At 42.8% G+C, this 23328-nt stretch overlaps 2 protein-coding genes across 5 annotated transcripts in view; one reads left to right on the top strand and one right to left on the bottom strand.

Moving 5' to 3' along the window:
* Window positions 1–654: 654 nt before the first annotated feature.
* Window positions 655–12864, top strand: pcca (propionyl-CoA carboxylase subunit alpha). The gene is made up of 23 exons (XM_032553487.1): window positions 655–752; window positions 1766–1843; window positions 2266–2313; window positions 2707–2775; window positions 2937–3050; window positions 3187–3240; window positions 4547–4678; window positions 5571–5607; window positions 6586–6664; window positions 6787–6889; window positions 7587–7681; window positions 8136–8286; window positions 8519–8662; window positions 9087–9161; window positions 9276–9344; window positions 9429–9504; window positions 9579–9792; window positions 10191–10293; window positions 11038–11136; window positions 11259–11312; window positions 12040–12180; window positions 12482–12559; window positions 12668–12864. The coding sequence occupies exons 1-23, from the start codon at window positions 699–701 to the stop codon at window positions 12734–12736; spliced, it is 2136 nt and encodes a 711-aa protein (XP_032409378.1). The 5' UTR covers window positions 655–698; the 3' UTR covers window positions 12737–12864.
* Window positions 12865–16862: 3998 nt separating this feature from the next.
* The window catches only part of piezo1 (piezo type mechanosensitive ion channel component 1 (Er blood group)), a 70529-nt gene continuing 64063 nt past the window's right edge, over window positions 16863–23328 (bottom strand). For all 4 annotated transcript variants that reach the window (XM_032552626.1, XM_032552625.1, XM_032552624.1 and 1 more), the window contains 8 exons: window positions 23019–23207; window positions 22602–22694; window positions 22268–22440; window positions 21128–21250; window positions 20966–21045; window positions 20148–20334; window positions 19409–19550; window positions 16863–18409 (listed from right to left, as the gene is read on the bottom strand). In XM_032552626.1, coding sequence (XP_032408517.1) covers window positions 18287–18409; window positions 19409–19550; window positions 20148–20334; window positions 20966–21045; window positions 21128–21250; window positions 22268–22440; window positions 22602–22694; window positions 23019–23207 — 1110 coding nt within the window. In that variant the 3' untranslated portion in view covers window positions 16863–18286. The remainder of the gene's footprint in view (window positions 18410–19408; window positions 19551–20147; window positions 20335–20965; window positions 21046–21127; window positions 21251–22267; window positions 22441–22601; window positions 22695–23018; window positions 23208–23328) is intronic.

Below are 23328 nucleotides of genomic sequence, written 5' to 3'. Positions count from 1 at the left end.
GATCATTAGTTAGATTGTTTTGCAGCTAATGTCCAAGACAAAAGAAGTCTACCGTCCTCATATCTTGAAAATGCCCACTCACTATTATCTGACTTTAAATCACTGATGTTTTTGCAGTACAAATATTTATTCAGATAGAAGTGGACATTTACAAGCTGGAACTTGGTCCATAACAAGTGGAAACAAAGGTTGTAGACTGAAGCAAAGGAAAACTATCCACTAGAGATGAAAAACGAGATAATTTCAAAATAAGTGAAATCTACACTTGTATGTGGCCAGCAACTCAGTCTGGCTGTTTAGTTCTGTTCTGTTTTCTTTCAGTGTATCTGTTGCTACACCAACAGATACATTGATCCTCAAAAGTGTTCACACCCTGTTAAAAAAATTACGTTTTTTACCTAAAAAAAAATGATACCATTATTATTCACTTAAACTTTTCCCATGTTATATTTATTTAATTTATCGAACAGAGTGTGCAGGATCATTCACCTGAACAACAACAACAACAACAAAACAGCTAGCGAATGTCAATTTTAATTGCCCCTGGCTGTCACCTGCCGTGCTCCTGACTTTCCTCCCCAAGGCTGAGCGGGTACAGCCGATGGAGAGACGGGTTTGAACACTTCGAAGCTCAGTCCAGGAGGGGGCAGTAATGTAGGCTCTGAGACAGCTCAGAGAAGAAGAGAAACCTGGGCAACATGGCGGTGTACAGACAGGCAGTGTTCCTGGACAGGCTGCTGTTTGCCGTGAAGGTGAGTTTTCCACTAAGTGACTGTGACAGGGTCAGTGTGGAGGCTCAGTCCGACCGGAAGTAAGCACCTCGAGAACCGCAGCGGGCTGCTCCGCCACAAAGGTTTAAGGCTTTAAACTCCAGTAGTTGATGGTGGGCAGCGGCTGTTGTGCCCGTTACACTGATGAGCATAACATTATGACCACTGGCACCAGCTATTAACCTGGACATTTCAGTGTGGGAGCTGGTTTTACAGAGCAACCCTGCCTGTTCGAGAATAAAGCTTAGATTTAAAAAAAAAAAAAAAGTGTACATCAGGCACACACACACAAAAAAAGCAGAAAGCCTGTACTGAAACTTGAAGACATCTTCATTTGATTCAGTGTGAACTGCGTCCTTCTTTCTGTTGAGATAATAAATGCAGGATAATATGCAGGAAAGCGAGTTTCAGTAGAGGATGCACCACATATGGTCCACAGCTGGCTGAAACAGGGGAGAGCAGTAGGAAACATACACAGGTCTGGTGGGAAAGAAAGCTGAACACAGCAGTTATTTTAAAATGATTTTCTGAAATGTACCAAGTTTTGTCTTGGAAAGTTAGCAGTAGCAAGCTACCACATGTTGGGTTTGAAAATATTTTAATGCACTTTAAGTGTGTAATGACATGCTGCCATTTCCAGGTTCAGTACTAAGAAAATGTGAAATAAAGCATACTCCAGTTATGGAGATGAAATGTCTCTTTAAAAACTCTCTTTCTGAAACTCCACTTTCAGGAAGCCATCAGTACATTCCTCCTCTGTTAGTCCTTTAAAAACATTTTTACCAGCTTTGCACTGAGAAGCAGCTTGTATAATGAGCTCAGCAGATGCGCAGTCCCACCAGGTGTTTGCTAATTGCTGCATGCTAGTCTGAAGGAGCCGAGTGTGGGAATCGTCGGGGAGGGCTGTTCTGTGAGGTGGAAGGGTTCCATCATCTGGGAACCCACTCTAACCAGAACCCTCATGGTGTGTTTGTGTGTGTGTGTGCGTGTTGCAGTCTGCTCCATGCCAGGCCCGGTGCTGTGCAGAAACCCACAGGCCTCAGTACTCCACTGCCATCAGTCCCAATGAGAAGGTGAGCTGGGATTCTTCCTCTGCTCTGTTCCACTCTGACAGCACGAGAGAAACTCTTCAGTGTTTTTGGTTTTTATTTTCAATATGAAAACATGGATTATGATGTTCAAAAGTGGAGCAGAGCTTTCTGAGCCCAAAGTTTACACACTCCACCATGTTCTCCACTGTGACATAGTCACCCAGAAGCCCAGTGGAATTTGCTTTTTGTTGTGTTCAGTTGCGACATGCAGTAGTAGTTCTGCTGATATTCATTCATGCGTAGGTTACTTTTACGTAGAGCTGCTGATAATAGAGCTGTGAACTCCCTGTTTCCACAGGGAGACAGGAAGTTGAGGTGCAGCGAAGGGTTAAAGCTGCAGATGTTGCGTTCAAGTGACCCCAGATTAACTGTTCATTTACTGACCTGTTGCTTTTCTTCTCCAGACCTTTGAGAAGATCCTCATTGCCAACAGAGGAGAAATAGCCTGCAGGGTGAGAGAGACAATAGGCTTTAATGTTTAGTCTGCTTTCTCTGTCATGCATGGTTACATTTTACTGACACGGGCATCCCATAATATGCTTTACAACATCCGGGTAAATTGCAGAAAGTGTAGAAATAAAGAAATTATTATGCTCAACTTTACTTTGAATCAGGCTAAGACGAGCACAAGAGGAAGAAGATTGTATTCTGTTGACGGCGTCTTGGCGTTCAAATGAAATGTTTAATCTTTATTATCTTATCTTGCTAATGTGGATTATAAGAGCAATTTTCAAATGTATGCTGGGTAAATAATATTTGGAAGATAAATTAGCAAAGCTACTAAATACCCCTGGTGTGTGTAAATTTCCTATTTGCTGGTTTAGACATGTGGTGTTTTTCTCCAGGTGATGAAGACGTGTAAGAAGATGGGCATCCAGACTGTAGCTGTTCACAGTGATGTTGACTCCAGTGCTGTGAGTCTTCTTCTCTCTCTGTGTGTCTGTGTCATCATCATCATCAGCAGCATCAGCAGCAGCATCAGTGGCTCTCGGTTTTGGTTCAGACGCTGCAAGCCAAACATTTGTCCTGACAGATGATGACGTGGTTTTTGTGATTTGTTCGTGTGTGTCTCCAGGTTCATGTAAAGATGGCTGACGAAGCTGTGTGTGTTGGCCCTGCTCCTACTGGGAAGAGCTACCTGAACATGGAGGCCATCATGGAGGCCATCAGGCAAACTGGAGCACAAGCAGTGAGCTTTTTTATGTCTTCAGCTTTTCCTTAGCCTATGGGTGTTCCCCATGAGTCACAGCTTGAGTCTAAACTAAGCTCAGGCTCAATGATCAGCCTGAATCTGAATGTTAAACTGTTTTTTTTTTTGTTTTAAGGTTCATCCTGGGTATGGATTTCTCTCTGAGAACAAGGAATTTGCAAAGCGCCTGGTGAGTTCCGGTCACAGAGATTCATCTTGTGGTGCCTTTGGAAAAACTTTCAGTTTTTTGTCCAATCTAGGGAAAATTCTCTGATTCAATTTGCTCTTATTTAGATGCACAAAGAGGATGTGGTTAAAGCAGCCGTATCATGTAAAATCAACTTTGTTGAGCTTTTTGTCACATAATTATGACTTTCCCTCATCAAAAACGTAGTTGGAGTGTTACTGTGATTCTTTCATGCATGTTTGAGAAATTCTTTAATCTCCATGGCAACCACTCGGCTGTGCCTGATTGTCCCGTCTTCAGGCCTCCAAGCTTCCCAGCTTCCTCCTCAGAGAGCAGCTCTTCCCCGCTCAGCTCCTTCAGACTAGCCAGCAGCAATTAGCAAACATGTGGTGGAGCTGTGCATGAGCTGAGCTCATTATAAGAGCTACTTCTCAGCGCAACGTTGGTAAAAACGTTTTGTAAACTTTTATAGAGGAGCCATGTTGTGATGACTTCCTGAAGGCGGGGTTTCAGAAAGAGCAGGAGCTTCTTAAAGAGGAAGAGACCCAATTTCAAGGTGTTAAATCAGGAAGTAAAATTTCTTTGAAGTCATATTTGATATATGTAGCATTTTGATAACATCTTACTTGATTGTGCTATAAAATGGCACTGTATTCCTGGAAAACGCATACCATTTCTTTCAAGAAAAAGCACAGCAGAAGTTACTTCTGCACATTGTTGCATTTTTAACATTTATTTGCATTGTTTTTTCTGTAAAAATGAAAAAAAAAAAGCATGTGTTAAGATTCAGACTAGAGTGGCTATGTGCAGGTAAGAGCTAGTGGATTTCCCTTTAAGGAAAATAAAGGGAAATCCACTAATCCTCATCCAGGATGTTCAGAATGGATGAGCGCATGGAGACCCAAAGTGAGAAGAACTGGGATCGGGTGCAGTTAGAAGCCAAATCATACACAGTCTGTGTGTCCATTGTCCATTTTCTAAAATATAAAACACACAAGACCTCTCGAAACATATTTCTACCAGGCTTCCCTGCTGAAACACAGAACGGTGAGGTAATCGAATGATGTCATCCTGCTCTGTGTTCAGCCACTCGGTGGAACCCAGCCATTAGGGGTTCCTCAAGGACGCCTCCTCAGTCCTCTGCTCATTACTCTGCAGACACATAACTGAACTCAGTAGGATTGCTGATGACACAGGAAGGGATGATGTTTCAGAATACACTGGATGATTTAGGTGATGCTATTTTGTTCACTTTGTGCTCTCAGTAGTTTTCCGTTGTGAAATATAACTTTTTTTCTGTTGTTGCTAGGCTGCAGAAGGCGTAACATTCATCGGTCCAGACACTCATGCGATACAAGCAATGGGGGATAAAATTGAGAGCAAGCTGATTGCTAAGGCTGCCAAGGTCAACACTATCCCAGGATTTGATGGAGTTGTCAAGGTGGGAGGTCACTGACGGTGAAAAAGAACCCAACTTTACACAGAGGTCACCCACTGTTACACGAGACCCGAAGTATTAAAATAATACCCATCCTTTATGTATTATTTTAGATCATATTGGGTCTTTTAACAGTTAAAGATTTAACTAATAAAAACAAGAACTAACTTTCCCTCAGGTGGTTTTAGGTTCATTCTGTCCTCCTCTGACTCTTAATAATCTGTGTCATTAAAATAAAGAGGCATTTCATAGGATTACAGTGGGGTCCACTCTGTAATCTTAGCATACTAATTGCTAAGTACTTGGATACTTAGCAATTAGTATGGCGCCAATTCATAGAACAGACTGTCTGAAGGCACTTTGCAAAACGAAAAACAATCAAAACTCATAGTCATTCCAATCTAATCACACAGTTATTAAACATCTGTCAAACTTCAGTTTATTATTTAAACCGGTGAAGTTTTCTGTGTAAGGACTTCAGTCTGCATCTGATAGTGAAAAATGTTAGAACTAAAGACTGAGCAGAATCCAGCAGGAAGGCATTCATCATCCAAAATTCACTGCAATCACATAATTGATTATCACTTTGAAGTTGTTTATTTCTCAACATCATTGTTAAACAGGTTGTTTAAAAACTCAGAAATATATCTAATGTTTTTATTATCATTTAATATTGATGCTATATAAAATCAATGTATTTGTCCAGGTGGCCTCTGCCTGCTCTGCCTGCTGCTGTTGGCAGATGTTAAAGACTTTTCCTCTTAGCAAATCTGGGTTAATGGATCAGAACCCTCAGGTCAAGCTGGACCGGGTCAGAACTCTACCTGCAGCTGCAGGTGAACCTTGACCTTGGTTTCTCATTGCTAACCAAAGCCCACCTCTCTCTACTCCACAGACTGCAGAGGAAGCTGTGAAGATCGCTCAGGAAATTGGTGAGTCTTCTCTGTTCTCACTGACCGACTCATCATGATCTGACTCTGGTTCTCTCCTTAAACCAGTGGTGTCCAATTTTTTGCCCCAGTTGGCCAAAACTGGCAAATTATGACTATTGGCAAAATTCATTCAATAAAACATGCAAAACTGAGCTTGTGATTCTTTTTTTTCCCCCAAGTTTTATCTGCAAGACTTTTATGAAATTTGCATATAATTAAAGATCCAAAACATAAAAAGGGCTTTGAACAATAACCTTATTAAAAGAAAAAGAGACCATTTCCAAATTTCTTGGATTATCAATTGTTGTCTGTTTTGTTGGACAAATTGTTAAGCAGTCTTGACTTATGATCTGGTTCCAAACAAAATCCTTTCAAAGGCCACAAAGGGCTGCCTTGCCACACTGTGGACAACCCCTCCTTCAAACTGTTCTCTGCTCACCTCTGGAGTTTGTGGAACAGGAGACGGGTGTCTAGTCCGTAGAACAATCCAAAGTTGCAAATCCCATCTAGGAATGTTGGAGCCGAAACTCCAGACTGATCAAAAATCAGCTTAGATATTTTAGTGTCTTCAGACATTCACAGAAAAACCTGCAGGCATAAAACTCAGGGTTGTGGATAGTCCTGTGAAATGGGTAACTACCTTTGTTAAAATGTGACTTTAGCACATGAAAGACAACATCTGTCTACACAGGAGTCAAATTAATTCACCCTTTAGTTCATTTAGTACTAACTAATTATAAGAGTTGCATATCAGTTCTGACTGATAGACTCATTCCTCAGCATGTGTTTAGTTGGTTTCTTTGTGTTCTGGTCCTCAGAGTGAGAGCTTGCGCTCTTTCAGTCAGGCAGTGGCACAGACACCACTCTAGAGCCTGGAATTGGGATTTACTAGTTCATAACATTTCATGTCCTGTAGCTGTGAGTAAAGAGAGTGGAATGGTGGACGTTCTTCCAGGTTCTGCCGTGTTTTGTTCCCAGGGTACCCTGTGATGATCAAGGCGTCGGCTGGAGGAGGAGGGAAGGGAATGAGGATAGCCTGGAACGATGAGGAGACGCGGTACGGTCCTGTGAACGCCTCGCACGGTGGCAACAAACACGCTGCTGTTAAATACAAGCCAACTTTAGCTATGAGCAGTTGTTAGAATTGCTTATGGGTTTGCTGCATGTTGTGCCTCACAGGGAAGGTTTCCGTTTCTCATCCCAGGAGGCAGCGTCCAGCTTTGGGGACGACAGGCTGCTGATTGAGAAGTACATAGACAACCCTAGACACATAGAGATCCAGGTAGGCAGCCGTTACTCTCCCATAGCTCAGTAGTGATCAGGTGAAAATGAGAGCTGTCACCTGGACAGGTTTCATTTTTTCATTGTCTTCCATTCATATCAGTTATGCCTACTGCTATATAGTCATGGTATATTCATGGTATGCACGGTTGTGGACTTTTTGGTTTTGCACCTAAACTATGAGGACGTCTAACTGCTGGACGCCAGGGTGTGTGGACACTTTAATAAAATTTGAATCCTCTTGTTTTCTATGTATGAATAATCAATCTGCAGCCAGTTGTATTTAGATAGAAGTCGTTGTTGTAAATGTTCTGTTTGTTGCCTAGAGCGTTGTGTCTTAGATAGAGATGCACTGATCTGATATTAATATCTGTGTCAGTCCCCAAATTGAAAACAATTCTGGATCGGGTATTGTGACAATGTGCCCGATGCATAAGATCAGATCTATTCAGTCTAATTCTATGCTTGGTGCTTTTTTATAATGTAAAATATAATGTTTGTATAATGCCAAACCTCATATATCGATTTTGGTATTGGAAGTGAAAAAAGAGGATCGGTGCATTCCTAGTCTCAGATGTCTACAGGTTGACCTGTGATGGGCTGCTGCTTGGAAAGGTCATGATGGGTTCAATAAGCAAAACCTGTGTGTGTGTGTGTGTGTGGGGGTGTGTGTGTGTGTGTGTGTGTGTGTGTTGCAGGTGCTGGCTGACAAGCATGGTAATGCCCTGTGGCTGAATGAGAGGGAGTGCTCCATCCAGAGGAGGAACCAGAAGGTGGTGGAGGAGGCTCCCAGGTCAGTGGGCCTCCGTCATCGGGTCCAGGACTGCTGGTTCTGTTTCACACCAGGTTCTGGAGTTAAACAGGATTTAGGAATCACTGTATTTTTCTGTGTGAATCTTCAACTATCTATCCCTTCAGCTCTTTTGCAGTCTATCATTTCCAGCCAGAAGGCCTGACATGTGCAGTGTGTTTTGTGTTTTTGGCTTTTGCTGTGTAACCTGAACATGGCAACACTCACAGCTGAAAGGGAGGCAGAAACATGGCTGAAATATAGATATTTTCATAGCATGTATGTAACTTTATTCTTTATGTACATACATTATACAGCCAGCATGAGGTTTGGAACAGCAGAACTACGATGTACTTCTGGACCTCCTCAGAAGACATCCTAACATTAAACCCTAAATATGTATAAAATCTGAATGATTGAACTGATCCTAAGCTGCGGGTCTTTCTCCTCGCTCCAGTACCTTCCTGGACCCAGACACGCGGCGGGCCATGGGGGAGCAGGCGGTGCAGCTGGCCAAGGCTGTGAAGTATTCCTCTGCTGGAACCGTGGAGTTCCTGGTGGACTCCCAGAAAAACTTCTACTTCCTGGAGATGAACACTCGACTCCAGGTAAGTCCACTCCGGTTCAGTGGAAGGAGCTTCCCATTCTGTCTGCTCTTGTAATGCTTCTGGTTGGAGCTCCACAGACATAAAAACAAGGAGGATCAATGAATGTTGAGAGGAAAAACTTTGTTTGTGGTTTAACCTGTGGTTCAGTTATTCTGGGCCAATATTAAAGTGAATGTTTAACAAGTACTATTCTGTTGTCTTGATATTTCCTCTGTTTGACCTTTAACCTCAGGTGGAGCATCCGATTACTGAGTGCATCACGGGTCTGGACCTGGTGGAGCAGATGATCCGGGTCGCCAAGGGTTACCAGCTGCAGCACCAGCAGAAAGACATCCCCATCAACGGCTGGGCCATAGAGAGCCGTGTTTACGCAGAGGTCAGTGACACTCTGGACCTCTGAGGTCATCACAGAACTGGCTGCTGATTGGCTCATATAGCCACTAACTACTGTATATCCTTTATTAATAAAAAAAAATCCAACCAAATCTCCAGTCAGTTGTTCTCTGTTTTTCTTGATTCAGGCTAACTGAATCCTGGGTTTCTGGGCCTCTGGATCTTTAACAAATACACATGAGACCAAAATGCAATAAAGACACTTTATGCATAACATCAGTGACACGCTCACATCCTGCTTGGTTTGAGAAGTCAGACATATTAATGCATGTCTGACTTATAAAACTGGTCATATTAAGTTTATGAATCCACTCTGTTAGTTTGCAGTTTGCTGGTTAAAGTCACTGGACTAGTGCTGAGCTCTGCTGGGTGAGCAGCTGTTCATCTTACTGCCTGTTTTCCTGTAGGACCCCTACAAGTCCTTTGGTCTTCCTTCTATTGGACGGCTGTCTGAGTACCAGGAGCCTCTCGACCTCAGCAACGTAAGTTTCTGTTGTTGTCAGGGTGACTTCCTAGTTACCTGGACGACCCTCTGTCTCTGTGACTTCCTGGTTCCCCAGTGAGAGCATTGAGTAACCGGATCTGTTCTCCACCAGGTCCGGGTGGACAGCGGCATTGAGGAAGGAAGTGACATCAGTATCTACTATGATCCTATGATCTCCAAGGTGAGGGATATTGGAAAAACACACACATAGCCTCTGAGTGATCTTCTGAAGCGGAGCAGTAACTGATCCATTCTGTGTCTGCAGCTGGTCACCTACGGGTCGACCCGAGCCGAGGCTCTGTCCAGGATGGAGGACGCTCTGGACCACTACGTGATCAGAGGTAGAGTCGGCAGCATCAGCATCAGCATCTGGGCTGGTCTGCTCCGTTAAACACCTCTGGTCTGGTGTGCTCAGGTGTAACCCACAACATCCCTCTGCTGAGGGAGATCATCACCCACCCTCGGTTCATCTCCGGTGACATCAGCACAAACTTCCTGCCTGAGGTCTACCCTGACGGGTTCAAAGGTCACCAGCTGGACGCAGAGAGCCGCAGGGAGCTGCTGGCCTCAGCGGCAGCTCTGTACATCACCGCTCAGCTCCGCTCACGTAACATCCTGGGTCCGCTCAGGTAACCATGGCTACACATGCTACATGCTAGCCGCTGTCTGACCTGGGTTTCTGGGTTTACACCTCAATCAGAACCAGAAGGAACCTGTGAGCTGGAAATGTGAAACTGGATCAGCAAACTGTTTTATTTTTAGCATTGTTTTATGCAGAAGTGGTTTAGTGTTTTCTGCCCCTCAGCATTTAACAGCAGAACTTTCCATTACATATGTGCGCAAATCTTTTATATTCTGCTAATGTAAATAGCACCACAATTCCACAATTGTGGTGTTTAAATTAAATTACGAAAAAATTAAAATGTCATGCAAATAAGCTTTGATTTAAATGATCAAAAATCATATCAGCGATGGATGTAGACAGTTACATGAGATGTATTCATAATTCAGCCCTGGCATGTTGCAGGGTGTCATCGGCTCCCGTGGAGTGCAGCTGCTGGGAGCTGAGTGTGGAGCTGGGGGGAGAGCGCCACCAGGTGGACATCACCAAGTCAGGTGATGTTTTCACTGTAAGTACTGGATAGAGAATGCAGCAGCCTTCATGTGTGGTGCTAGTTATTTTAGTCTAACTAGTGGATGTTCTAACTAGTATTCTGAAGTTTGGTGCCCACAGAAGAAGAAACATCAAATGGACAATACTCAGGATTTCAAACACACTATACACCTTAAATCTAGGGATGCACCAATCCACTTCTGATACCGACATCTGAGTTTTAGTAAAAAAGAAGAAACTGCACTAATCTTATCATAAGTTACAACTTTATTTGATAACTCTGCCCCAGTACAGCACCTTAAATACACCAAAAGCTTCCCAAGCTTGGTCAAATGTGGAAAAATAACACAACTTTGCTCAGTCAGGGCAATTAGGAGGGTAGCAGCCAATGTAAAATAAATAAACTTAAACTGATAAAAATGATAGGTTGGCTACCTTGGTCATGTAAAAATTAAGCTGCAACAAACCTTTCAAATGATTCAGAAAGTGCAATTAGGAGTTTTAAATGTCATGTTTAATAAATCATTAAGCATAGTGTCGCTCAGAGCACAAAGCATAGAATTAGACTGAAAAGACGATTCTTTTATGGATCTGGCACAATGTCACAATACCTGATCTAAATATATTTTTTTCAATATCGGGACGGATATTGATATCGGATTGGTGCATCTTTGCTAAAGTGTAACTCCGCTCCTTTTGCATGTTAATTCACATAAAAACAAGTGATTGGTTCTGGTACATGTGGCCTCTGACCTTACAGGTGAAGGCTGATGGAGGGACAGTGGAGGTGTGTGGGCAGTGGAACCTGGCCTCCCCCCTGCTGCCAGTCTCTGTTAACGGTGCAGACAGGATGCTCCAGGTAACACCTCCAGGTTGTTTTCACCGCACTGAAGCTGGTTGTATGAGACGTCGTTTCTCAGCTGACATTTGGTGTGTGTGTGTGTGTGTGTGTGTGTGTGTGTGTGTGTGTGTGTGTTGTAGTGTCTGTCCAGGGACGCTTCCGGAACCATAGTTCTGCAGTACATGGGCACACTGGTAAGACTGCATGCTAGCAGGAAGCTTTGTGATGTCATTTCTGAAAACACACATGATGCCTGACAGGAGGAGATTCTGGAGGAGAATGAGCCGGAGAAACTAGGAAATGATGCGGCTTCACTACAGGATGGATGGAAATTAGTGCTGTCAATCGATTAAAGAGCCTAATCAGATTAGTCACACAGTAGCACTGCGATTAATGATTAATCACCGTTCTTAACTGTGTAAAATTGAAATGTAAAAATGTGTGTTGTCCTAAAAATGCTAAAGAAAATCTCCTGTTGTCTCAAACCAAGCGCCTCAGTTTTCCAGGTTTTTATATTCTGGAATGTTTAAAAGAAGTCTTTTGGCTGGAAATGACAACTTTTTTTGGTGGAAGGATAATTAATCATTGCAATAAGTAGATGTACCTGGCTTGGTTTCATCCAAACGTCCATCGCCGGGATTTTTAAAGCAAAATTTGCAGCCGACTCTCCTCTCTTATCTTTTCACTCTCCATTGGAGAAAGGCTTTCGGGTCAAAACGGGAATACGATTAATCTGCATTACGTAATATTAACGCGATAAACCTTTTAGATTAATCGCATAACATCACCAGCCCTAATGGAAATATTTGTAATGGTTTCTAAGTATAGCACATGTAAAAAGTTTGAGCCAGCGAACAGGCTTGTGTGTGACTTCGTAGCCAGGTTTGTGTGTTCAGGTGTGTGTGTGTTTTGTGTTTTTAGTTTAAGCTCAGGCTTCTGTCCCAGCGGGCAGCAGAGCTGGACTCCTACATGCCAGAGAAGGTGTCGGAGGACACCAGCAGCATCCTGCGCTCTCCCATGCCAGGAACAGTGGTGGCCGTGTCTGTCAAGCCTGGAGACACGGTAACGGCTCTAATGTGTCAAACTGAAGGCCCGGGGCGGAATCCGGCACGCCACAAGTATTTATACGGCCCTCTAAACTCCAGAGGAAGAAATAAGTAGAAACTTCAAGGCAGATGTTATTTTATCTATCAAATCAAAGCCGTTTTTAATCTGTTTACTGCCAAGTTACATTAATGTGAAAACATGTTCAGTATTATTTTCATTTTTAGAAGTACTCATCCAATGTTGGAGACTTGGCGTCGCGCCAATCCACTTTACATACGAGGCTGCGGTCAGGCATTAATGGATGCTCCCTCTGTAGGTTGCAGAGGGTCAGGAGATCTGTGTGATTGAAGCCATGAAGATGCAGAACAGTTTAACAGCCTCCAGGCAAGCAAAGGTAACCATAGCAACGCCCCCAGGGCTTTCTGCTGAGCTTGTCCATTTGTTTCAGGAATCCGAATTAAAGCAGGAGAGCCTTTGATCAGCCGCTCCTCTCTGCCCGCAGGTGAAGAGTGTCCACTGTAACGCCGGAGAGACGGTGGGGGAAGGAGACCTGCTGGTGGAGCTGGAATGAGACGCATGTGACCTCATCAACACTTCCATGGTCCACCAGCAGGGGGCCATGTTGGACACTAACCCTGTATCAGCTGTTCATTTTTCTGTTGCTTTTGGTAGATTTTTATTAAAGTCTCTTTACTTACATTTCGAACAAATTTCCTTTTTTTAATCACCAGTAGTATTGATTCTAAACATAATATATGAATTAAAGCATATGATGATTAAAACATATTTATTTTACATCCATCCATCCATCCATCCATCTTCTTCCGCTTATCCGAGGTCGGGTCGCGGGGGTAGCAGCTTCAGAAGAATATGAATATGAATTCTAAGCATACTGTGTTTCCCAACCCTGGTCCTCAAGGCACACTGTCCGACATGTTTTAATGTCGGACTTTAATGTCCGCTTTAATGTGCCTGATTCAACTGATTGCAGTTCAACAATCGCCTGTTAATCAGTCATCAATTGAAATCAGCTGAAGATGTAGCTGGTTCTTGCTGCATATTGTATATGACACAGTTATATGCTGTGTCATATACATCAAGCTGAGTCTTGCTTTGGACTGAAGCAAGGAAATACCTAAAACATGCAGGGCAGTGTGCCTTGAGGACCAGGGTTGGGAAACACTGGATTAAAATATAATATATGGATTCCTAAGCCTGTTACAGAAACAAATTTTGTTGGTTGATAAATTATTGTGATAAACACTAATATTGTTGTTTTAAAACCATTTTTAAGTAATGTGTTGATTATAGCACAATTATGCAAATTCATCCCTCTCAAAGACCAACAAGCCTTAATATTTTTGTAAAGAATACTTCACCCAAGAAATGGACGATATTTGAAATATGCAAAATAAAACAATGATGGAGAACAATTGATAAAATGAAAATAAAAACCACACAAAACTAAAACCACAAATAAATAATTTTCTTTGTAAAGAAAATTTGATCTTCAAAAAAACAAATGAAACAAAAGGATGAAAATTATTGAGCTCATTTTAATTTATTATGTGATTATATGATTAATTGCTTTTTGTGACAAATTTTATTCATTGTGAACCTAAACGCCTCTTGTTCTCATGATGAGCCTGGAGTGGGAGGAGCTAAGGACCAGGAACCTGCAGGGGTCAAAAGGTCACATGACCTCCAGAAACAGCAGAGTTTGTAGAGGTGATGAGATAAAAATTGGACTCATTCTGTTTTAATGATTTTCAATTCCACACCGCAACGTTTAATTCAGACAATATAAGTTATTTATATAATGTTAGGGAATACACACCCTTCAGATAAATTCACTCACCTTGAACACAAGACAAGAACAAACACAAAGAGCCAGGATATAAACACACTTCACACTTTTCTAATGTACATTTGGAAAACATTTAGTGGTTCCTTTTACATCAAGTTTCGGGTTAAACGCTATAAGCTGCAGTAGAAGAATGAACTGAATTTATCCGAATTAATTTTGTACCAATTTGTCTTTAGGTGTCAGACTCTTAACAGGTTGAGATGACATTTATTGTGAATTGGTGTTAAATTTGACATAAAGTAAACTGAATGAAACGTTACTTTGGAAAGAAATTCTCTGTACTGCAAAACACAATCAAAAACAACTATTTTGGTCAAGTTTCTAGTGCAAATATTTTAGAAGAGTTGAAATAAGACAAAACAAGTATATTTTCAGCAAGATATAGAAGCTTGTTTTAAGTCAATATCCATCCATTACACACTTGTCCCTAGTGGGGTAACCAGGGCTGCTGGTGTCTATCTCCACAAACATTTCGGGCGAGAGGCGGGGTCACTCTGGACAGGTCGCCAGTCCATCGCAGGGCAACACAGACAAACAGGACACACAACCATGCACACACACACACACACTCACACCTAAGGAGAATTCAGAAAGACCAACTAACCTGACAGTCATGTTTTTGGACTGTGGGAGGAAGCCGAAGTACCTGGAGAGAACTCGCATATGCACAGGAAGAACATGCAGAAATACCCTGGGGCTGGGATTGAACCTAAGGCAACAGCGCTACCAAGTGCGCCACTGTGCAGCCAGTTAAAAATCAATAATCGCTTGATATTAATTTTAAAAAAGTAACTGTTTCCATTGGAAAATTATTTCACTTGCAACAAGATATTTTTCCCCATGGTGGTGAAATAATCCACCAAATATATTTTCATAATATTAAGGAATTACTGGCTTAAAACAAGCTCCTCTATCTCACTTAAAAGTTACTTGTAAGTTACTTATTTCAAGATATTTTGCATTGTAAACTAAAAAAATATAACTTGGTAGGATTGTGTGTTTTTGCACTGTGCTTTTACGTTGCGTTCAAGTTCAGGACATCAGAAAGAACTCAGACATTTTCCCTGATAACAGAAATCCCACCTGTGGTTTTTTTTTTTCATTTTTTAAAGTTTATAAAAGCGTGATCATTTTAAACAGACCTCACATGATCCAGCAAATATATCCCACTGCTCTTTATTGAGTCATCAAATTATGCAACATATCATAACAGAACACTGATACATGAAATCATGTATTATATACAGTCACAATGGATCCTTTTTTCACTGGAAATGAAAGAAAATTCAAAGTGCGACACGTCATTCAACCCTCCCAACAGCTCAATGAATGTTCACTGCAGTGTTTCAGCTCTACAGTTTATCTGAAGTTTCTCATGGAGGGCAGAAATCAGAGGAAGGCAGGAAAACATCATCATCTCTAAACTGTAAAATAAAATAAATAAATGTCTGCTTCCCATTTAAATTTGCAGCTCTGCTCAGTCGAAAGGTTGAAGTGGGAAGTTTACGGTTCACTGCTAGGATGATGTGCTGACGTCTTGGTCTTGGTATATCGTAACCAGGGAAACAGTTGAGCGCTCCCAGTCGGACATTTCCCTGACTAACTTCCCACACAGAAGGCCGGCTGGATCCCCCAGGACTCCTCTGGTTGGCCTGGTGGTGGAGCACCAACCTGCCCAGGAGGTCTCAGCACTGTAGTGTTAATGTAGTGTTTTATATGCATCATCAGTCACAGACCTGACAGAAAAACCACAGCAGGTCATTCTGCACTCCAGTATCGGCTGGTACTGAGCTCATGTTCTGGGGGAAGCCGGGGAACATTCTGGTGGTCCAGCAGTCTTTGGATTGATTGATTGATTTTAGATGCAACACAAAGATCTGCTGTTTGTATTTGCTAGTGTTTTTTTTTTTCATGGATAGAGAAGTGGGAAAGAGAATCATCAATTTTCAAAATGAGTTTCCAATTAGCTTTGTTTCTAAATCATTCAAAGTTCCAAGACGTTTACCGGGTCTTTGGACTCTGGCTGCTTGTTCACCGAGGCTTTGACTGAGAGCAGAAACAATGAGGCTGACAAAAGACAAAAGGGTTGAACTGAAAAGTTCTCTGACAGAACTTTGCAGAAGTTCTGTCAGAGCTTCTGACAGAACCAGAGGCGTGCATCTTCCTTTAGTCGGTCATCCACTGTTCAAATGTTCAGCTTTTTGGGAATCAATTTCCTGGTGTCAATTAGAGAGGCCAATTAGAAACAACATCCAGCTTTCCACCACCACCGTAATCCAATCCTCCTCCATCTCTACAGCAACAGGACAGTTTGGGATTTTTGATTTGAGGTTCTGTTGAAAGCAGTAAAAAACGTTTTCGGCGTCTTCATTTAGTGAAGAACCAGGTCCGTTGGTGCCAGAGGCTGAAGTAGTCCGAGGCGCCAGACCCAAAGCAGACTTCTAACCATTTTCACAAAGCAGCACACCAACGACGTTCCTGTGTTTTACAGAGAATGGAACGACGTGTAACACTCAGTGAAACTGTGTGGAAAAGACAGGAAGATGATTTAAACAGCAAAACTATTAGCAGGGTTGAAATGAAACCCACTGCTTTAGTTTTGCAGCAGCATCTGTTCTGTTTCCAGGAAGGGGGCGTTGGCGCGCTGCCTCCATTTCCCATGTCACTAACCAACAGCTGCTGTGTAAATAACTTCTAATGTAAGCATGGCAACAGGTCAAAGGTGAATAAAGCACATAAACTGAGACTGGAGATCTATAAAGTCTGCTTTGGGCCTTCAGTCTCTGAGAGAAACTAATCTGGAGTTATTAATGATTTCTACATTTCTTTATAAGTTAAAGGAGCAGTCTGGTGTAAAATTGAATTTTTTAGTGTTACATCATGTTAAAATGTTATTCCCTCATCAAAAACATACATGGAGTGTTGCTATGATTTTTTTCATGCATGTTTGGGGAATCCTTTAATCTACTGTGGTAATCAATAAGCAGGTGCCTAAACGCTTTCTCTCACAGATCTCCACCTTTTCTACTCAGCTCCTTCAGACTAGCGGCAGCAGCAACAACCACCTGGTGGAGCTGCACTTCTGCTTAGTGCAAACACTTCTAAGAAAGATGTTAAAGGCTGAACACAGAAATGTTGCTGTGTCGACTTTCACAGCAGGAGATTCAGAAAGAGCAGGAGCTTCTTAAAGAGACGGGTCCAATTTCAAGTCATTAAATTGCAACGTCAAATTTATCTGAATTTATGTTTGCTATATAGATATAAGCTTATCCCAACTGAGGGTAACATTGATTACGCTATAAAATGCATGATACTGCCCCTTTAAAAGACAACAGTAATCTACTTTGGGCCTTCAGCCTCTGAGACAAACTAATCTGGATTTAATAATGATTTATTAACGTTTCCAGGAATAATGACCACTCAAAGCCCTGTGTGAACTAAAAGCCAGTTGTGTTAGGTAGGATATTGTTTGCTTCTTACCCTTCAACAGAACCTCATTTCAAGTATTCCATACTCCCCCTTTAAAACAGAGAGCTGCTCCAGATCTCCTGTTTAGAGTTTGAGATAAAAAAGAGCAATATGTGTGTGTGAAATGTTAGGTTTGTGTGACAGCACAGAGACCCGGGCAGTCTGAATTAGAAGAAGTTAAATATGACCAAGAGTCTTTACATGCATCTGTAACAAACAGACAGGGTGGTTCTGCTGCAGAAACTTTACTGAGACCTCATATTTTCGTCTTTTAAAAAACAGAAACATGTCTTCTTTTTTCTTCCAGTAAAGTGTGAGCATATTGTCTTTTGTTTGCTGCGACAACCAATCACCGTGACTTTAAAAAACTGTTTTCTAATGACTCTCCAACCCGATCCGGGATGGAGGAGGTGAACAGACGAGGCCTGCAGCTGGTTGGACCAGCAGGTAGTCGTACGCCCGCTGGGTTCCTCTGGCCGCCCAACCCATACAAACCCGGCCCGGGTCAAAGTTCTGGTTGCTCTGCAGAGATGCGACAGGCACCCAGAGGGGCCGCAGCCTGATCTCCCCCAGGTGCCGCGGAGGGGCCGCAGCCCGAGTCCTACAGTGTTGTGCTCAAGTTGATCCGGATGCTCAGGCAGCAGCAGAAACACAAAGAGTCCAGCATGAGGAGGTGGTTCACATTGCACGTTACTCTGCCCACACAGCAGCGTCCCTGAGGCGCCCGCCATCAGCTGTCCGCCGGGCGCCTCCTCACTGTGCCTCGCGTCAGGTTCACAGTCAGCGTCAGTCCTGCTCCCTGAGGTGGATGTCCCGAGTCCATTTGATCATCGTCTCTGGAGAGCGGTAGAGGAAGATCAGCTTGGAGTAAAGCTCCTCTTCCAGCTCCAGTTCCCCAGTTTCCCGAACCTTCAAAACACAGAAAAGTGATGCAATTTGTTTGTTAAATTGCAAAGCCCTGTCGGTCAACAGTAACCCAGAGGTTTTTCACATTCTCAAACTTCCCAGGCCAGTTGCAGCTTTCTCTCTAAATAGGATCCACTCTGTTTTTTTGGTCATTAAGAAGCAGAAAGTTTCTGAATTAACTTCTGTTTGACTGCAGAGATGCAGTTAAGGAGAAAAAGCAGTGGGTTACTGCATCCTGGCCCACCGGTAAGTAAATGTGTTGGTCGTCTGTACTGCAATGTGGCGTCTCACAATAGAGCCCGACCCAAAAATATGCAATGAAAGAAGTAGAGGGCCCAACAGCCCTGAGGAGCCCCGGAGAGGATGTAGGCAAAGAAAAGCCGTTAAGCATCAGACTGGTGGGAATCAAACCATTTCAAAGCTGAACCACGTATGGCAACAAAGTTGTGAAGACGAGATGGAAGGAAAGACTGGTCCACGGGGTCAAAGGTCGCTGTAAGGTCAAGAAGCACTGCAGTGTTATCGGAGTCGACTGACAGATGCTACACCTGTCCTGCTTTAGAATAATGAGGTTAGGTCTGTTTTTTGTTTTTTAGGTCAGAAGTTTACATACAGTGCAGCCTCTGATAGGTTTACACTGGAACTGATCCTTTAGTTTGACCAAAACGCTCCGCAAGACTCAGGACTTGAATCTGGTCGTCTGTAGAGAGAGTTAAGGATTAAGGTGATGGCCAAGAGGCCTTAGATTATTAAAATAACAAATGAACCATGTGAAGTTATACTGATTGTTGAGGAGGCTGTGAATCATCTTCTGAATTTGGAAAAAAGAGCGGTAACAAAATTCTCATTATTCTATCATTTAGCAAACGGAGCTATCCCTGGTCATTCCTGACCTAAAGCCGGTCAGGTTTAGTCTGGCTTCAGGCCAGACGGTGAGAAACAAACAGTTGTGGGTCGATTCCATCTTGCGGCTCGGAGCGGATGCGTTTGGTCTGAACTCACCAGGAAGATGTCGGTGCAGAGCTTCAGGATGCGGTCCACACAGGGCAGCTCCTCAAACATGATGGAGTGGGAGATCTCACTGAAGAAGCCACGCACAAACTTCCCAATGACCAGGACCACCGACACGTACAGACCCATTATCCTGGGAGGACGAGGAGGAGAACGGGTTACGAAAGACCATCCAATCAGAGAGACAGAAACAGATCAGCTTCAATCTGACCAATCACGAAACTAAATCAAATGAAAAGGTTTGTTTTACTCCAGATACAGCTGCTTTTATTTTTGCCTTTGCTCAACTGAAGCTTACATAGTAACACACTGAGTCCTGTAGTTTAATGCTGTCAAGTGATTCAAATTTTTAAAAACAAATAATTATTGTTAAAAAAGTTTACCGAGTCATTGAGTTCCAAAAATCTTTTTATTATGGGTATCATTTGATTAAAATAAGATGCAACAAGAAGAACACGTGATCGTGTTCTTCTCATGTCTTTGATGCTTTTGTCTTTGTCATTGTTCATATTTTCATTTTTTCACAGCAGCTCAGTGTCACTTCAGATGTGAGGTGGCGCTTTGCTACTTTGCCTTGTCAACAACAGTAAAATAGCTTCAGGGTTCTTCCTGTGCTGCCGCGCTGAGAGTGGAGATGTTTTTAGCGATTACGTTTTGAAGAGGAGCGTGAATACTATATAGTGTTACCATAGCGACCCCGTGTTAGTGTGGTGAGCGACGCGTCTCCTACCCGTAGCCAGCCAGGAAGCCCAGGCTCGGTGGGCTGACTTTGTCGTTGAATATGACCATGGGGAGCACGCTGCATGGCGGCCGGCAGGGCGCCACGGCGATGTCCCACCACTCCTGCCCCCCCGAGCCGTTCACAGACCTGTCACTCTTCAGGGACAGGGTGATGTTCTGGTAATCAGCTTCATCGTCTGCAACACCAACACGTCATTTAAACACACACACTGACAAGGAAAATAAACTATTCGCTCCCACTGGACTTTATCTTATCTCATTATATTTCAAACACAAACTTCTATGTATTTATTTTAAACATGTGAAAAACAGAGCAACATTTTATTAGAGCAGGTTCAAATGACACATAGCTTTTAAAAACTTCTACCTGAAAATTTTATGTGTTTTTGTTTTCAGACTCAAAACTGTTTGGAACCAACTCATGCTGCTTCTGTGAACTTCATCTTTCTAGTGCAGCCACAGATTTGCAATGAATCCAGGTCTGGCCTTTGACTAGACCATTCTAACAACAATCTGCTTTGATTGAAACCTTTGGGTTGTGGACTTACTGGAAGGTGAAGCTATTTATTCTCTACTGTTGGCCTCCGAGGTCAGAAACAGACTTAGAACAAAACTCTCTTAACTGACCGGGGCTTTAATTTAAGTGCCTGCTGCACTTTTCAGATTTCACTTCGTGTATGATTTCCCTTCCACATCACATTACGTGGAAGGGAAATCAAGCATTTGAGGTTCTAACTTGACACAAAGTGAAAACTTCCAGGTGGTGTTGAGAAGGCTGAACAGGGAAGTAACTGATTGAACTCTGACCTTTGTACAGCTGACTGACTGGTTTGGCCTCAGCTCCATTGGGGGCACGCATGTAGTTAGGGAACATGTGGGGAACGAGCCTGTGGGGGACGGGAGGTCAGTGATTTGTTAGGACTGAATCTTTTATCACAGCTGGAGGGATTCAAACGTTGCTGAACTCACACAGGCTCAGTCCGGTTGCCGATCAGTAGATACGCCAGCTCTTCTCTGACCGGGTTCCCCGGCTCCAGGTCTATCGAATGTTTACCAAACGTGTGTTCAACGGTCCCACCTTTCCCCAGATCCCTGCAGGGAACACACACATTTACATGCACACACACACACACAAGCGAGATGGTAAATTGTGGCTGCATTTCCATTGCAAATGTGAGCAAATATTTGTCTATATTCTGCTAATGTCAAAAAAAAAAATCAATTTCACAACAGATGTAAACAATTACGTGAAATATATTCATAACTCAGCCATGGCGCTAGTGCTCATCATCTATCAGCCAATCAGAGGAGGCGTTGGCGTCATTGGAACGACAAGCAACTTATAATTGGATAATATGCGGCGTTTTGGGGAAATTGTAGTTGGTGATTTTGCAGAACAGCTGTGGATTCAAAACTTTGGAATGACACAACTTTTTCTGAACTGTGTGAAGGTGAGAGAGCTCTGGTGGAGACAGACACACAACATAATGTCATGACAGTATGTTACGAAACAAATAATATATGAAGAAAAAAATAAATAAATAAATAAATCCAGCTAGATAGAAGCAACCAATCAGAGACAGGGGGGCAGGTCTTAGTGCTGTCAATCACAATCTTTCTGCAGCTCCTTCCTGCAAGCAGATCCTGCTGTGAATGCTAACACGAGTTAGCATGGCCACAGATGACTGCAGATAAACAGTTTTTCTGTAACAGTAAGTTGCTTCTCTGCTATCAGCACATTGAACAGCGACAACATGACACTGATTGACAGCGCTAAGACCCTCCTCCTGACTCTGATTGGCTGTTTGGGGTTGAGAGCGGTGCATTTCTTTGGATAGCAGTTGCAGGAGGGTGCAGGAATATGATCTTTTCACAGATTATCTGTCTCACAGCAAACTGTCAAGTCATATTTGTGACAATTTTAACAAATATGCAAAAAACATGTTCTCTTTAGAAGCCACATGCTGCATCTCTAAATTTTTTTCATAGTTTCAATTTGTGCGATCCTATGGATAGTGGAAACGCCGCTCATAAGAACATCCTTCTCAATAAGAGCTAGAAATGTGCAGAAGGCAGCAACATGCGCCGCACAGCTGGAATGGGTCTGACCTCTGGAAGGTCCAGGCCAGGCGGAGGGTCAGGTCTACAGGGCTGTTCAGGAGCTCCTTGATGACCTCCTGCCTGCTGGGGGGGCTGATCCTCCACACGGACCCTGAGCTGCCCTCGATCACGGCCGTCACGATGTCCTCATAGCTGTACAGAGTGATGAACTGCATGGCCACCTAAACGCAGGGACACACAGAGCTCAGAGACCTGGGAGCATCATCAGTTCTCACCGAGTCTACGGAGCAGCGACAACAAAGCTGGATTTTATATAATATGTGGATTTTTCTGCAACACACACACACACTGAACATGGCGGCTGGCAGAAGTCGGTACGTACGGCATTGTCTCCAAACGTCTTGGTGAGTTGGTCGTACTCAGCAGCTGTGAAGGGATGGATGGACTGCTGCTGCACGCTCATGGTGAACAGGGGCTGGAGCACAGGACACAACATGCTGCAATTTATGGTTCTTTAAAAAATGTATTTATGCCCATTACAAATCTAGCTAAACTTCTCAACAGAACTGTACATTTATGATTACTATGACAACCAACAGCATCCTGTTTACACATAAACCTTTTTATGTCATTTCATTTTCTATAGTTTTGTAAATTATTTTTTGAGTTGAACCTGAACTAAGGCTGTATTTACTTTCAACCTGCCAAATGTTTCCTGTCTGTTCTTTTAACATAACACAGGACTTGTGCTACAGAACATAGTGACTTTGTTTCAGTTTGTACGAAAGTGCATGATTACCTCGTAACCACCTAGTTTGAAAGTGACAGTCACGTCGATCGGGTGGTTAACCACGCCCACCACCGATCTGACCAATGAGATGAAGAGAAGAGGAAACCAGATGATGCAGATTAAGAAGAAAATAATAAGTCCGCCCATGCCGTATTTCACAATCTTCTTCTTCTTCTGGCCCTTAGGTTGAGGGTATTTCTGAAAAAATAAGACAGAGATGATAGAAATATCTTTATGACCACACAGAACAGAACCTATAGAGTTGATTTGAGCATTTTCTGTGAAAATATAAAAATAATCAATTAAAGTCACTTCCCAC

This window comes from Xiphophorus hellerii, chromosome 22 (assembly GCF_003331165.1).
Source record: "Xiphophorus hellerii strain 12219 chromosome 22, Xiphophorus_hellerii-4.1, whole genome shotgun sequence".
In the NCBI taxonomy this organism is placed as follows: Eukaryota; Metazoa; Chordata; class Actinopteri; order Cyprinodontiformes; family Poeciliidae; genus Xiphophorus; species Xiphophorus hellerii.
The sequence above is the reverse complement of the archived record's forward strand: the minus strand, read 5'-3'. Positions and strand labels throughout refer to the sequence as shown.

Coding starts and splice junctions, on each gene's coding strand:
- pcca (XM_032553487.1), top strand. CDS start 699: ATGGCGGTGTACAGACAGGCAGTGTTCCTGGACAGGCTGCTGTTTGCC. Junction 7,682..8,135: donor GTGGTGGAGGAGGCTCCCAG/GTCAGTGGGCCT, acceptor TCCTCGCTCCAG/TACCTTCCTGGACCCAGACA. Junction 9,345..9,428: donor ATGATCCTATGATCTCCAAG/GTGAGGGATATT, acceptor CTGTGTCTGCAG/CTGGTCACCTACGGGTCGAC.